At 51.7% G+C, this 13,931-nt stretch overlaps 1 protein-coding gene across 3 annotated transcripts in view; it reads left to right on the forward strand.

Annotated features, from left to right (window-relative positions):
• The window catches only part of LOC135248760 (voltage-dependent P/Q-type calcium channel subunit alpha-1A-like), a 152,303-nt gene that overhangs the window by 91,640 nt on the left and 46,732 nt on the right, over positions 1-13,931 (forward strand). For 2 of the 3 annotated variants that reach the window (XM_064323670.1, XM_064323672.1), the window contains exons 9-25: positions 500-603; positions 1,407-1,522; positions 1,975-2,022; positions 2,412-2,501; positions 3,181-3,384; positions 3,937-4,049; positions 4,417-4,529; positions 4,890-5,021; positions 5,448-5,520; positions 5,974-6,091; positions 6,590-6,657; positions 7,160-7,266; positions 9,626-9,676; positions 10,469-10,601; positions 11,337-12,007; positions 12,518-12,906; positions 13,332-13,476. In XM_064323670.1, the coding sequence (XP_064179740.1) occupies positions 500-603; positions 1,407-1,522; positions 1,975-2,022; positions 2,412-2,501; positions 3,181-3,384; positions 3,937-4,049; positions 4,417-4,529; positions 4,890-5,021; positions 5,448-5,520; positions 5,974-6,091; positions 6,590-6,657; positions 7,160-7,266; positions 9,626-9,676; positions 10,469-10,601; positions 11,337-12,007; positions 12,518-12,906; positions 13,332-13,476 (2,675 nt within the window). The remainder of the gene's footprint in view (positions 1-499; positions 604-1,406; positions 1,523-1,974; positions 2,023-2,411; positions 2,502-3,180; positions 3,385-3,936; positions 4,050-4,416; positions 4,530-4,889; positions 5,022-5,447; positions 5,521-5,973; positions 6,092-6,589; positions 6,658-7,159; positions 7,267-9,625; positions 9,677-10,468; positions 10,602-11,336; positions 12,008-12,517; positions 12,907-13,331; positions 13,477-13,931) is intronic. The other variant, XM_064323671.1, reaches the window with a different exon arrangement.

Consider the following 13,931-nt stretch of genomic DNA (forward strand, 5'->3'; position numbering starts at 1 on the left):
TTTCCCCAGTTTCATTTGTAGGCTCTGTGTAGTAGTGCAGAATGTCCTCTCTACTCAGTGCTGTGTATTATACCGATTGAAAATAAAGGTACAGTGGAAGTACATTTTTGTTCTTGAGGTAACAAATTTGCCAAACGTACCCTTAAATTCAATAATGTTCTATTTGGGTACTAATAAGTACCTTTTACAAGCAAAAAAGGTACAAATGAATTATATCAAGTCAAGTCAAACTTTATATAGTACATTTCATGTTCAGACAACTCAATGTGCTTCAGAGAATAGCGGGGAGAAAGAATCTTGCCAGTTAGGGGTACAGTTGTATGTATCTATAGGGTACCACCCCAATGACACGTGTTTGTACCCTCTTAGGCACTTTTTCATGCCTGTTTTTTTCGGAGGGGGCATGTTAGTTGGTGCGATTAGCCACTGAATCGCTTTCATGGCTGGCATCGGTGCCACCGGGATCACTGACGGGATGCATGTCTATCTGTCTGTCCAGAGCAACGATGCCTCAGGGAGCACCTGGAACTGGATGTACTTCATCCCCCTCATCATCATCGGGTCCTTCTTCATGCTGAACTTGGTGCTGGGTGTGCTGTCTGGGTAAGGTTCTCGGGGGCTCTGTCTGTCTGTCTGTCAGCTGGTCTGTCTGTCTGTCTATTTGTAGTACAGTGAGCTCCATGATGGTTGGGACAATAGAGATGGCCCCTTTCTAATTTTTCTGTATTGTGAAATTAAACTATATTTAAGCTGTATAACTATATGACCTGTCTATTCTTCTCTGATATTACCAACTCTCCATAATTAAAAAAAAAAAAAATTAATAAAGTATTTATATTTAAAACAAAAACTCAAGCATTCCTTAATTGATCACAACAATAGTACACTATGGTGTATTTTTGGAGTAAATGTAATATCTAAAAGTGCCAATAATTTGGGTATTTGACAGTATATTGTAAAGTATTAACATATATTTTCTGATACTGGCCTCTTTTATCAGAATAGCAGTCATACGCAGTCATCATGCTGGTGGAGTGCTACTCTTTTAGCCTCTTCGTCTGGCTCTCTCAGATTGCGTAGTGTGCCTGTTCTCGGTGACTGCTGAACACCCATTGTTAGAGAAATAAGCCACATCCTTTGAAAAAGCTGGTCTGCACAGCTTCGTGAATCATAATAGTGAACTTGCTAAATCTGGGCTACTGCGGCGCTGTAGTTCCGGAAGCTTCCATTGAGGTCTTATCTGCTCAGTAAGGTGCTTAAGCGTGAGTTTAACCATTGTGCCTCTGAATTCGGTCTGCCTAATGCTATTCAGGAAAGCCATTCTTCTTGGCCCCATGCGATTTGAACATATCTCATGCGTTGACGGGAATGATACTGACGTGTGTGTGTGTGTGTGTGCGTTACAGGGAATTTGCCAAAGAGAGGGAGCGCGTGGAGAACAGGAGCGAGTTTCTCAAACTGAGACGGCAGCAGCAGATTGAGCGGGAGCTGAATGGATACCTGGAGTGGATCTGCAAAGCAGGTATGCGGACAAACTGCCTGACTGACTGACTGACACATAATGACTGACGGATCGCTGCACTGAGTGACTGACTGACACACTGACTGATCGCTACACTGACTGACTGACTGACTGACTCGTACACATCAACTGATGGCTACACTGACTGACTGACACACACTGACTGATTGCTACACTGACTGACTCGTACACACTAACTGTTCGCTATATTGACTGACTGACTGACTGACACACACTGATTGATCGCTACTTTGTCCTTACCAATAAGCTTATAGTCTAGCCAGACTGATTGAATCTACAGGTATGTACAAACTGAAGCAGTCACACAGGAAATTACAAAGCGCTGGCTGTCACAGTGTAGTTGGAACAGGCAGGCATAGGAGAAACATGGACTGCATCAGTGACAATAAGGAAGCAGTTTTTGACTGGGTTTCTTTCATTTTTTTGCTCAGAAGAGGTGATTCTAGCAGAGGACGAGAATGACACTGGAGATTTTGATGGTAAGGGTGCTCTGAACTATGTGTGCGTGTGTGTGAGTGGGCTCATGTGTACGTGTGTGTGTACAGTATGTGTGTGTGCATGTGCGTGTTTGTGTGTATAAAGATTTGGTTGCAATGTAGTTACAGTTCACGGGCAGTTTATAAGTTGGGAGCGAGATGTAAAGAGTACACAGACATACAGCTGTGTGTGTGTCCGGAGGTGGAAAGTCCAGGGGTCAGGAGGTAGTAGTCCTGATTTCACTGATTAGTTGTGCCTCCTGGCTGAAGAAGTGTGCTAATTAGCAAATCTAGGTGACTGGAACAAAATACTGGGGCGGAATACTTTCTGAACCTGGATTTTCCACCTCTGGCTGTGTGTGTGTGTGTGTGTGTGTGTGTGCATCTCCCAGGGTCCCGGAGAAGGCCGACGATGAAGAAGAGCAAGACGGAGCTGCTGAACCCTGAGGAGGGCGAGGACCACCTGGGGGACATGGGCGTGGGTGAGAGAGCGGGCGCGGCGTAGAGCGGGAGAAACTGTCTCCTTGTCCAATAAATACTGGCGGGAGAGTGAAATCGCATGAGCCTTATAGGGGACAGAGCTACGGCAGGCTGCCAATCATTGACTTTAACCAATCAAAAATGAGCTTTCTTCTCTATTGCAAAGGACAGCAATTGGTTGAAGTTCAAGCGAGCCTCTGATTATACATGGAATTATGCATTTTTTGGCTGAAAGATGTCTAATTCGTCCATCGCCTAAAATACAATCTGTACCGTGTCTATGCGTGTGAAGAGGCTTGAGGAGCTTACAATTTGGGGTTAGCGGCTTTATTAGTGTGGTACTTTGAATGAAATGAAATCCAGTACAGTGGGTGACAGCGCGTTGTGGTTGAAATGAATAAGGCTAATCCCATTAGCGTCAGCGTGGATTTCAGCAGCGCTCCGACGGCGAAGCCTTCGCGGCCGCGGCTAATTCCGCACTCATTTCACACTCCATCACGTCTCTGCCCGAGAGCAACCCCCCCCCCCCCCCCTCCTGAACAGAGTCGGGAAGACAGGAAGTATGTCTGTCAGGCGGTATCGCGCCGGGCGAACGATTGCGCTGACGGGCGAGAGGGTGTCCGTCCCGCGCGTTCCTGACGCCCCGCGTCGTCTCCCTCCCCCCCCCCCCCCCCCGCACAGGCTCGCCCTTCGCCCGCTCCAGCATCAAGAGCGGCAAGGAGGGCTCCAGCTTCAGCAAGCGGGAGCGGCGCTTCCGCTTCTTCGTCCGCCACATCGTCAAGACGCAGGCCTTCTACTGGACCGTGCTCAGCCTGGTGGGCCTCAACACGCTGTGCGTGGCCATCGTCCACTACAAGCAGCACAAGCTGCTGTCCGACTTCCTCTGTGAGTACCGCCGCCAGCCGCCCCGCCCACCGCCGCGCGGACGGGCCCTGGCCCCGCCCCGTCCCGTCCCGCCTGGCTCAGAATCTGTGCGTCAAAACAATGGAGTTTTTTGTAGAAAAAACTGATACCCTCCGAGCTACGCTACAAAAACACCTCAATGCGGGGCTGTACTAACCTGTGTAAACCAGTCAGCTATTGGCTTATCTTTTTCTTCTGTTATAATAATGAATGATCTCACTGGTTCCAGTGATGCTGGGATGCTCACAGGAAGCTCAGTGCTACCTGCGGGGGAAATCCTTCATTTCTTATTTCTCGTTTTTCTCTTGATTCTTGATACGCGCGGGAAGCTTATGCTGTGTGTTCTGTGTCTTTTGTATTGTTTTTTTTTCTCTCTTTTTTCTGAGATCTCCGGTGTACGTGCGATTGAATGGAAAAAAAATAAAGGCTTGCCACAACTCAAAAACCATTTCTTTTTGTTCTGTCCTCCCCTTCCTTCTTTCCTTCTGTCTTTCCCTCCCTTCCTCCCTCTCTCCCTCCCGCGTGCTGTGGCAGTCTACGCTGAGTTCATCTTTCTGGGCCTCTTCATGTCGGAGATGTTGATAAAGATGTACGGCCTGGGGAGCCAGCCCTACTTTCACTCCTCCTTCAACTGCTTCGACTGCGCCGTGAGTGTCCCGCCCTGCCAGTCAGCCACGGCCCCTCCCCCTTCCGTGAGCCCCGGCCAGCGCCCCTCTGCCCCGCCCTTAAGCGGGCTCACTGAAGCGGCACTTCTGTCTGCTCTCGCTGTGTCGCTGTCACGCGGGAAACAAGAAACGTGTCGTTCTGGAGTGAAACAGCTTTGACAACAAAAAACTGTGCGTCTGTTTGTGTATGTGTGCGTGTGTGTGTGTGTGTGTGTGTGCACGCGTACGTGTGCGTGTGTGTTTGTGTATGTGTCTGTGTGCGTACGTGTGTGTGTATGTGTGTGTGTTTGTGTGTGCGCGTGCGTGTTTGTGTATGTGTCTGTGTGCGTGTGTGTGTATGTCTCTGCAGGTCATTTTGGGCAGCATATTCGAGGTGATCTGGGCCGTGGTGAAGCCGGGAACCTCCTTTGGCATCAGTGTCTTACGAGCTCTCAGGTTATTGAGGATCTTCAAAGTGACCAAGTGAGTCTAAGTCATGTGATATTTACTGTGCCAAGGCCTGCCCTGCACACTGTGTGTCTGGGCACACCCTGGCCTTGTCTGTGTGTCTGTCCCTAATGCATGCCCTCCCCCCTGCTTTACTCTATCTCAGTCTCTCTGGGGCTGACATCCCCTCTTTCAGACGTGATGCCTGGACACTGCCCAGGTTGTTGGCTCTGGATTCATAATGTTGAAAGTCCCATTTCTGTATCGCTGACGTTGTAACGTTCCACACTGGCAGCTCTGACAGAGCGAACCGGAGACCTTCCGGTCCGGTTACCGTGGTGAACCTGTGTTCTTAACTGGAACGTTGAGACAAACACGTGTTCCGTGTCCCTGCAGGTACTGGTCGTCCCTGCGGAACCTGGTGGTCTCGCTGCTGAGCTCGATGAAGTCCATCATCAGTCTGCTCTTCCTCCTCTTCCTCTTCATCGTGGTCTTCGCCCTGCTGGGCATGCAGCTGTTCGGTGGCCAGTCAGTACCTGAATTACTCACCTGATTTGTGGTTGCCCTGGGAAAATGTTGCTTGTGCCATTGAGTGCGGGTTAAACAGACATCGTAAAGGACATAACCTATACACGTAGTACAGCACAAGATAAATAAATATAATGTAATGTAAGTACAGTGAAGCATAATGTGCGTTGTTCGATGCGTCCCCTTCCTTCAGCTCTGCAGAAGGTCTGCTGTTTATGTCTCTGCACGGGAGTGTAAGAGTGAAGGAGCTCGTGCATTATGGGAGCACAGTAATGGCCATCAGACCCGCTATCGCTGGTCCATTAGTGACAATTGCATCTCCAACAAAAATAGGCCAGACTCCAGTCTCCTATTTGGAGCCCAAACTGTGTCTCCCTCTCTCCGCTGTCTGCTGGAATGTGTCTCTGCCCCGTCTCCCTCTCCCAGGTTTAACTTCGAAACCGGCACGCCCCCCACCAACTTCGACACCTTTCCTGCAGCAATAATGACCGTTTTTCAGGTAAGAAGGGAGGGAGAGCGTGAAACATCTGAGATTGAAACATTTTCAAACTCTGTTTGCTCCCTAGACGTTTGATGTCTTTTTTATAAACAATCTAAAGAAGGTGGATTCATGATCTCAGAGGGCCGCCCTGTCTTTAGTTCAGTGTTTTGCAAAAAAAAAAATCCCCTGTGACTGATTATTTGACGGCACTGAAGTCTGTCGAGTCACAGCTTTAGGAGTATCTTCCCTGCAGCTGCTGCGTACCTGTGTTTTGCTGAATGCGTTTGTTCTGATGCGATAAGGCTCCTGTCCGTGGAGGTCCCGGCTGGATCAGGTGCTCAGCGCGGCTCATTGATACTGTTTGTCTGAGGCCTCTGGAAGTGCCGAGGCCCAGCTGGGCCTCCTCCGGCCGGCGAGCTCCTCCCCCTCGGCCGTGTCCCGGCCTGACGCCCGTGTGCTTGCGCCGCTCAGATCCTGACGGGCGAGGACTGGAATGTGGTGATGTACGACGGCATCGCGTCGCAGGGCGGGGTCAAGAAAGGCATGGTCTTCTCCATCTTCTTCATCGTCCTCACCCTCTTCGGGAACTGTATCCTGCTCTGAGAGGCTTCCGGTGTGGGGGGGTGGAGCGGTGGCCGGCACGAGGGGGGGGCGGGGGGGGAATAGGGTGGGGCTTATGGGACGCGCAATCTGGGTAGGCACGGTAAGCACTGTCGATCCTGAAAATGAAACGTAAAACTGAAAGCAGTAAAAGAGTTTGGCCGTATCAATATCAGAAACATGCAGGAAGGTGATATGTGGATGGGCATGCTCTGGCTGAGGTATGCCTGTCAGTACAGTGAAGTTTCTTTCCATCAGCTATTCCTCCGGTATACTTACAGTCATTTTCTGTGCACTAAAGTGAGTGAATTCCAGTGACACAGAAAGAACAGTGACACCTGTTCTTACCTTGCCTGCCCCGACTGCACACCATGTTCCTTGCCTCTTTCCACGCGGGAAGCGGGACCGGGCAAGCGATGGCGCCAGCTTGCTTCGCGGTTCAGCTCGTCGCCCGTGTCTGTTTTTCCCTTTAACGAGCGAACCTCAGACACCTTGCTCAACGTGTTCCTGGCCATCGCCGTGGACAACCTGGCTAACGCGCAGGAGCTGACCAAGGTACGGCGCGTCGCGCGGGCGTGTCCGACAGACTCCGCTGCGAGCTGACCGCCGTGTCAGTCGTTCCTGGGAACCGCGGCTGTACAGGAATTCTGGGATACTGGCCTGGATCCACCGAATATTTACAGCTGAATTTGACTTACAGTTAAATTGTAGCATTTATTCTTACACAGTAATATAAATACAAGTAGTAACAGGGTAAATACAAAGAGTCTTGTTTGTAATTTTATAATTGTTTCTAACTGTTTAATGGCCTGAACTCAGAGCACTATATAAAAGCTCTCTAAACTGTGTTTGTGAGGGAAAAAAGCAAAGCAGGTAAAGTTAGGGATGAATGCTTGTAGAATTCAGGACACTGTCTGGTTCACCTCTGTGCCTGGCCCCTAGCCTCCTGCCTGCTGGCTGGTCTTTCTCTCTGTCTGTCCTGCCGGCTCTGTTCTCTGCCCCTGCGCTCACCCCAGAATGCGGTGTGCCAGTGATCATCAGCCTGTTTCTTTGTCAGGACGAGCAAGAGGAGGAGGAGGCCACCACTCAGAAGATCGCTCTGCAGAAGGCCAAGGAGGTGGCCGAGGTCAGCCCCCTGTCTGCAGCCAACCTCTCCATCGCAGCGTGAGTCCCTCCTTCCGCCTCCCCGCCTCTCTCTCCCTCTCTCCCATCTGCCTGTCATCTCGCCCAACCACACACTGCATCACTGCACACACCACCAACACATCACACACACGCACCCATACTGCACCACACACACACACAGCACCACATGCAGCACACACCACACACAACATACACAATCACACACAACACACACAGACACACATGCACACACACACACACCACCACACATACGCACCACACACACACCACACATACACCATGCACACACACACACACACACACACCATGCACAACACACACACACACACACACACACTCACACACACACACACACACACTCATACGCACGCACACACACACACACACACACCCTCTTCGGTGCAGTGCTCGCACAGCAGGGCGTCTGACTCACTGGCTTTCCTGTCACACCGTACAGAGCTGAGTGTAAGCTCACAGCAGCGTGCTGCTGTACTGCAGGCACACAGACGCCTGGCCCTGTGAAGGTGCACAATTAGCAGTGTTTTCCCTGAGAGAAGCCACTGCTGTGGAGTGGATACTGCTGCACATTTCCAGCACCTTTCGAGCCCACTATGCTGTCAAGAGGGACTGCAGAGAGCTGAGAGCACACGTCAATAAAGACATCTGTGTATTTATATAGAAGGTTTATGAAAATCTTTCCTTTTTTAAAATGAAAGCACCCACTTTAGGCACTCTAAAGCGCAGTAATGGGTTCCCCTGGACTTCAGCTGATTGGCTGTCGCCAGATGGAATGTTCAACCAATTTTTGTAAGTGGGCCAACAGAAAATGTACAGGCTTCGTGACTGTGAACATTGCGTAAATGAGTATGATCAGACTGTATGGTCCCTCGCAGTTCTGCACGCCAGTATGGTAGTTCTCTGTCTGGGCTTTTCTCTGTTGTAGTCTTGGTTTGTTTAGCCACAACCAAATTGTCTTGAGTGTGTGCATGTTAACTTAGTTTCAGCTTTCGTTCATGGTAATTCAGTGCGTGCAGTTACAGTAGCTAACTTAGCATTGGGAGAAAAATTCCCAGCCACAACAATTGAGCATCTACTGAACTGTTGCCAAACCAGCGGATTGTTAGGGTAGAGATCGTTATTATTATCAAGGAGGCTTTATTTCATAATTATTATGAGGAGGCACTCACTTTGTTCCTATCTGTTCATTGGCATGCTTTTTAAACTCTGAACTTATCATTTCAGTACTCAAGATCCGCTGAATCAAATGTGTCATTTGATGATTTCGCAAATGCTGCAGTTAAACAATCATCTTCACTGCCTGCCTGTCTGTCTTCAGCACTGCGGCTGGGTTTACTCTCAGAGGGCAGAAGGAGAGCCAGATATCAGCTGAGCGTTTACCGCTGCTTGACCCGTTGAGACTTCCTGGAACACAGCACTGTCTTAAGGCCTTTAATGTTCCGGTCTGTTCCGCCTCCATTAGGGCTGCTCAGTGTCACACAGCTTCAGTGCTGGTGCTGCTCTGGAGCGAAGGGGGTTCTCTTTACTCTGTTTGAAATAAATGGTGGGTGAAGCCCGTGTTTTTCCTTAGAGTTGTGCATTGGTGGGGGTTCCAGTGTATTTGTGGGGGTCCCAGTGTATTTGTGGGGGTACCAGTGTATTGGTGGGTATGAGTGTTTGCTGGGGTTCCAGTGTATTGGTGTGTACCAGTGTATTGGTGGGGGTACCATGTATTGGCAGGTTCCAATGTATTGGTGGGGGTTCCAGTATTGGGGGGGTATCATGTATTTGTGGGGGTACCAGTGTATTTGTGGGGGTACCAGTGTATTGGTGGGGGTACCAGTGTATTGGTGAGGGTATCAGTGTTTTGCTGGGGTTTCCAGTGTATTGGTGAGGTACCAGTGTATTGGAGGGTACCAGTGTATTGGTGGGGGTACCAGTGTATTGGTGAGGGTTCCAGTGTATTGGTGGGGGTTCCAGTGTATTTGTGGGGGTATCAGTGTATTGGTACTTACAGGAGACTGAGCTGGAGACTGAATCTTGCCAAATTGACCTCATAAAGACCCACTAAACTGAGCGACATTCAGAGTTCCCACCCAACAGAAAGGGAGGGATCAGGCACTGGGGTCACCTGACGGGAGCAGAAACCGGGGGCATGATTATTTCATTTGAAAGCTGAATAACCAATGCTACGGTAGCGCGTGATTTCACTCCTGCCTGACGGAAGCGTGTGACATGGTCTGACCTCACAGTGGTTTTGCATTCATCTTGAGTCCGCGTTTAGCGCTGGCTGCGGGTGCTCCAGCCAGCGTTGTGGAAGCGTTGTTTTTACGTTCCTGCCGCTCTGTCGGCCGTCTCACTCCGCCCTTTCCCTCCTCAGAGCGACGGCGAACGCCGAGCGCCTCGACGCTAACGACAGTTTGCCGGACTGGTATTTATTTGTTTACTGTTTATTTCTTTATCCGCTCTCTTTTTCTGTCTTCCTCTTTTTTATTTAGCTTCTTTTGGCCCCTGTTGGCCTTGGTTGTGGTAGTAGCTAATATTAGCGGTAGCGCTGTTGCTGTGGTGGGGGGTGGAGCTCCTGTGCCTCGCCCTGTGTTCGGTGCTGTGGTTGCCTCAGCTCGGCCTGTTCTGTGCATTCTTTCTGCTTCTGACTTTTGGGGTGAGGTGGGGTCCTTTCCTTGGTCATATTTTTCTCTCGATCGTGGCTTTTGTTCGATCTCTATGACCTGTCTCTGCTGTCTCTGCTGTCTCTGCTGTCTCTGCTGTCTCTGCTGTCACTGTTGTTGCCGTCCTGGTGAGCTGAGGGACTTTTCCTCAAATCTGCCCTTTCTGGTTTTAGAAAGAGTTTGTCACTCTGCTGCCTCTCAGTGACATCACACCTGCTGTGGGACTTCCCCTTTGCCTCCCTCTCTGGCCACTGCTGTGCTCTCTCTCGCTCTCCCCTCCCCTTTTTCTCTCCTCTTTCTCTCTTTATCTCTCTTTCGCTCCCTCTCTCCCTCTGCCCGTCTTTTTTCTCTCTTTTTTTGTCTCTTTATCTTTTACTCTGTCTCCCATCAAATCTTTCTTTTCCTCCCCTTCTGTTACTTCTCTCTTTCTCTCTCTCTCGCACACACTCTCTCCTTTTTCCCGTCCTTCCTCTCTGCACTGCTGACACGCTCCCCCCTTCTTCCTCCTTCCTCTCCCCCCTCCCCCCGGTGCGCCTCCCCCCGGCCTCCTGCAGTAAGGAGCAGCAGAAGAATCAGAAGGGGCCCAAGTCGGTGTGGGAGCAGCGCACCAGCGAGATACGCCGCCAGCACATGATGACCAGCAGGGAGGCGCTGTACAACGAGCTCGACGCCGAGGACAACTGGAAGGTGAGAGAGGAGGCGGGGCCACGCCCTTTAGGGACGCTGAGCGAACAGGAAACAGAGCACACTGCAGTGTACTGTAAATACATGGACTTTAAAAAAATATAATTATAAAAATATTTCACAACAGCGTACTTAACCCTCCTGTTCTGTTCATTTTTTAGGTACAGCAAAAATGTTCCCGGGTCAATCCCCATACAGGGGGGGTTTGCAAATACATGAAATGAACCATTTCATTAAAATGTGATTACATATTAAGCCAGTGAAGAGTTTCATACTGAAAAAATAATTTTAAGTATTTTTCCTAGATTTTCAAACTTTAAAAAGGGTCAATTTGACCCGCAACATAACAGGAGGGTTAAAAAAAATCTATTACATTAGCAGCTGAAAGCTGCAATGCCTTGTATTTTTGGTCACACGTTTAGATATAAAATATTTTATTAGAATTTCAGTATAGGACTTTTATGTAAGGGCTGGTGAGGGGAAATGAGACAGATAATGGAAACAGTTTAGGCTGGTGCTGTCCCCCTCCTCCCCACACACTGTGCTGAGCTGCTCAGTCTGTGTGTGCGCCTGTGCAGTAACTAGCGAAAAGGCTGTGTCTGCCTGTGTCTCTGATGTGTGCGGATCTGTGAGGGGTTCTGGTGGAGGTCCCCCCCCCCACCCCCAGCAGGGTCCCACAGCGTGTGCTGAGATCGTTTCTCAGACGCTGACGCCCCTCTGCGCCCCCCCCCTCCCCAGGTCTCGTACCCGAGGCACATGAAGACGCACCTGGACCGGCCGCTGGTGGTGGACCCGCAGGAGAACCGCAACAACAACACCAACAAGACGCGGCCCAGCGAGGGGCCGGAGCCGGACCAGCGGCTGAGCCAGCAGCGGGCCGAGGAGTTCCTGCGCAAGCAGGCTCGCTACCAGGAGAGGGGTGGGGTCGGGGGCGGCGGCGGGGGGCGGCCCTACGAGAGGGCGGGCTCCGGCGAGGCCCGCAGGGTCCGGAAGGAGCACGATCTGGGCCACTGCAACCTCAGCCAGCAGTCCCTCACCCGCCTGGACAGCCCCGACGAGCGGCCCGACGAGCGGCCCGCCGACCCCCAGCGCCGGCACCTGCACCGGCCGCCGCCGGGCCGAGCTATGGACGGGCACGGGGCGTCGCCGCGCCGGGACGGGGGCCGCCCCGAGCACCGGCGCCCCCGACAGCACCGCAGGCCCCCCGACTATGAGGAGGAGGGAGGAGGAGGAGGAGGAGGAGGGCGGGGCAGCCGACACAGGGGCCCCGGGCCGGATGGAGGCGGGGACTCTGATCACATGGATGAAACAGACAGGAGGCAGAGACGCAATCGCCACGGCACCCAGTCCACCAATGACAACGAAGGAAGGAAGGACAGGGAGCGGGTCCGACAGCACCGGGGCAGGAAGTGAGTCAGAAGAACCAGCAAATGTGTGTGTGTGTGTGAATATGTGTGTTTGAATGTGCATGTGTGTGTGTGTCCTGTAGCTATTTTACCATCTGTGTCCATCCCACTGACAACTGTGCTGTTCTCTTTTCTCTGTGCTGCTGTCTTTTTCTGTCTCTTTCTGTGCGACTTCCTGTCTCTGTCTCTCTGTCTGTGCTCTCTCTTTTTCTCTGTGGCTCTCTCTGCTGCTCTCTCTGCTTCTCTCTCTCTCTCCCTCTGTCTCTCTCTCTCTCTGTCCCTCTCTCTGTCTGTCTCTCTCTCTCTATCTCCCCCTCTCCCTCCCTCTCTCTCTCTTTGTCTGTCTTCCTCTCTCTCTCTCCCTCTCTGTCCCTCTCTGTCTCTCTTTCTCTCTATCTCCCCCTCTCCCTCCCTCTCTCTCTTTGTCTGTCTCTCTCTCTCCCCCTCTCTGTCCCTCTCTCTCCCTCTCTGTCCCTCTCTCTCTCTCTCTCTCTCGGGCTCCTGTCGGTCCAGCAGCGAGGGCCAGGGTAACGGCCCCACCCTCTCCACCACCAGGCCCATCCAGCAGCTGGTCCCGCGGCAGGACGGCCAGCGCAGCGAGGACATGGACAACGTGAAGAACAGCAAGCTGGCCACGCGGTCCCCGAGCGGCTCCGACCCCCACCTGCACGGCAACCGCAGCCCCGCCCGGCCCGCCGACGACGACCGCGCCCGCAACGCCCTCAACGCCCTCAACCGCGCCGCCCCCCTGGGCAGAGCGCCGGGGAGGGGCCCCGAGAGCGCCGTCATCCTCACCAACCCCGTCCCGGCCCCCACCCCCGGCAGGACCGCCGGCACCAGGCCTGAGCACACGGCGGTGGACATGCCGCCCGTGTACCCGTCCATCAACGCCATCCTGCAGGGTGAGGGGGGGGGGGGGGGGGGGGGGGGGGGGCGTGTGTGTGCCTTTAGGAAGCTCCCCGCTCACGTGATTCCCGCTGTCCCCGGCCGTGCTAGCGCTCGCTAATGACCGTTTGGGTTCTGCCCCGGCAGCTCCTCAATCTCCTTACAGTAAATTGCTCTGGATAATGGTGTCAGCCTGATCAATAGAGTGCAGTGATTCATCCCGCTCATTCTGGTCTCACCTCTCCGACTGTATCTCTCCTCCCGTGTGCTCCCTCTTTCTTTCCTTCCTTTCTGCCCCTTGTTTCTCACTTTCCCACCTTTCTTATCCTCTCTCTCTCTCTCCCTCTTTCCCTCCTCTCCTCTCTCTCTCTCTTTTCCCCTCCTCTCCTCTCTCCCCCTCCCTTTTTCCCTCCTCTCCTCTCTGTTCCCCTCCCCTCTGCAGTGAATAAGAATGCAAACACAGAGCCTTCGCCTAAGAAGGACGAGGAGAAGAAAGAGGAGGCGGGCGATGATGACAACGGCGACGAGGGCGGGACCAAACCCATGCCCCCCTTCAGCTCCATGTTCATCCTGTCCACCACCAACCCGTGAGTGCCCGCGTCTGTCCGTCTGTCTCTGTCTCTCTGTCTGAATGTCTGTTTGTTTGTTCGTCGGTCTGTCAATGTTGTCATTTTTGTCTCTCTGTCCAAGGTTGTCTTCCTGTTTATCTGCCAGGTTGTCCATTTTTGTCTGTCTGCCTGTCTCCCTAGCTATCCAACTTTATTTTTTTGTCTCTCTAACAATGATGTCTTTCTGTTTATCTGTCTGGTTGTCTATTTATGTTTTTCTGTCTGTCTCCTTGGCTGTTCAACGTTACCTCTGTCTAATGTCTTTTGCTGAAAGAAAATGGTAAGATCATGTACTTGTAATAAGACCCTGTGTTGTACTGTTTCGTATGGTTTACTGTAGCTCCTTCCTGCTCTTTCTTTCCTGTGCTACTGTATATGGAATGCATTTATCCTTCTAAGACCCAACAATTCATTTCTGTCCCCTGTAATGGACA

Source organism: Anguilla rostrata, chromosome 2 (assembly GCF_018555375.3).
Source record: "Anguilla rostrata isolate EN2019 chromosome 2, ASM1855537v3, whole genome shotgun sequence".
NCBI classification, from domain to species: domain Eukaryota; kingdom Metazoa; phylum Chordata; class Actinopteri; order Anguilliformes; family Anguillidae; genus Anguilla; species Anguilla rostrata.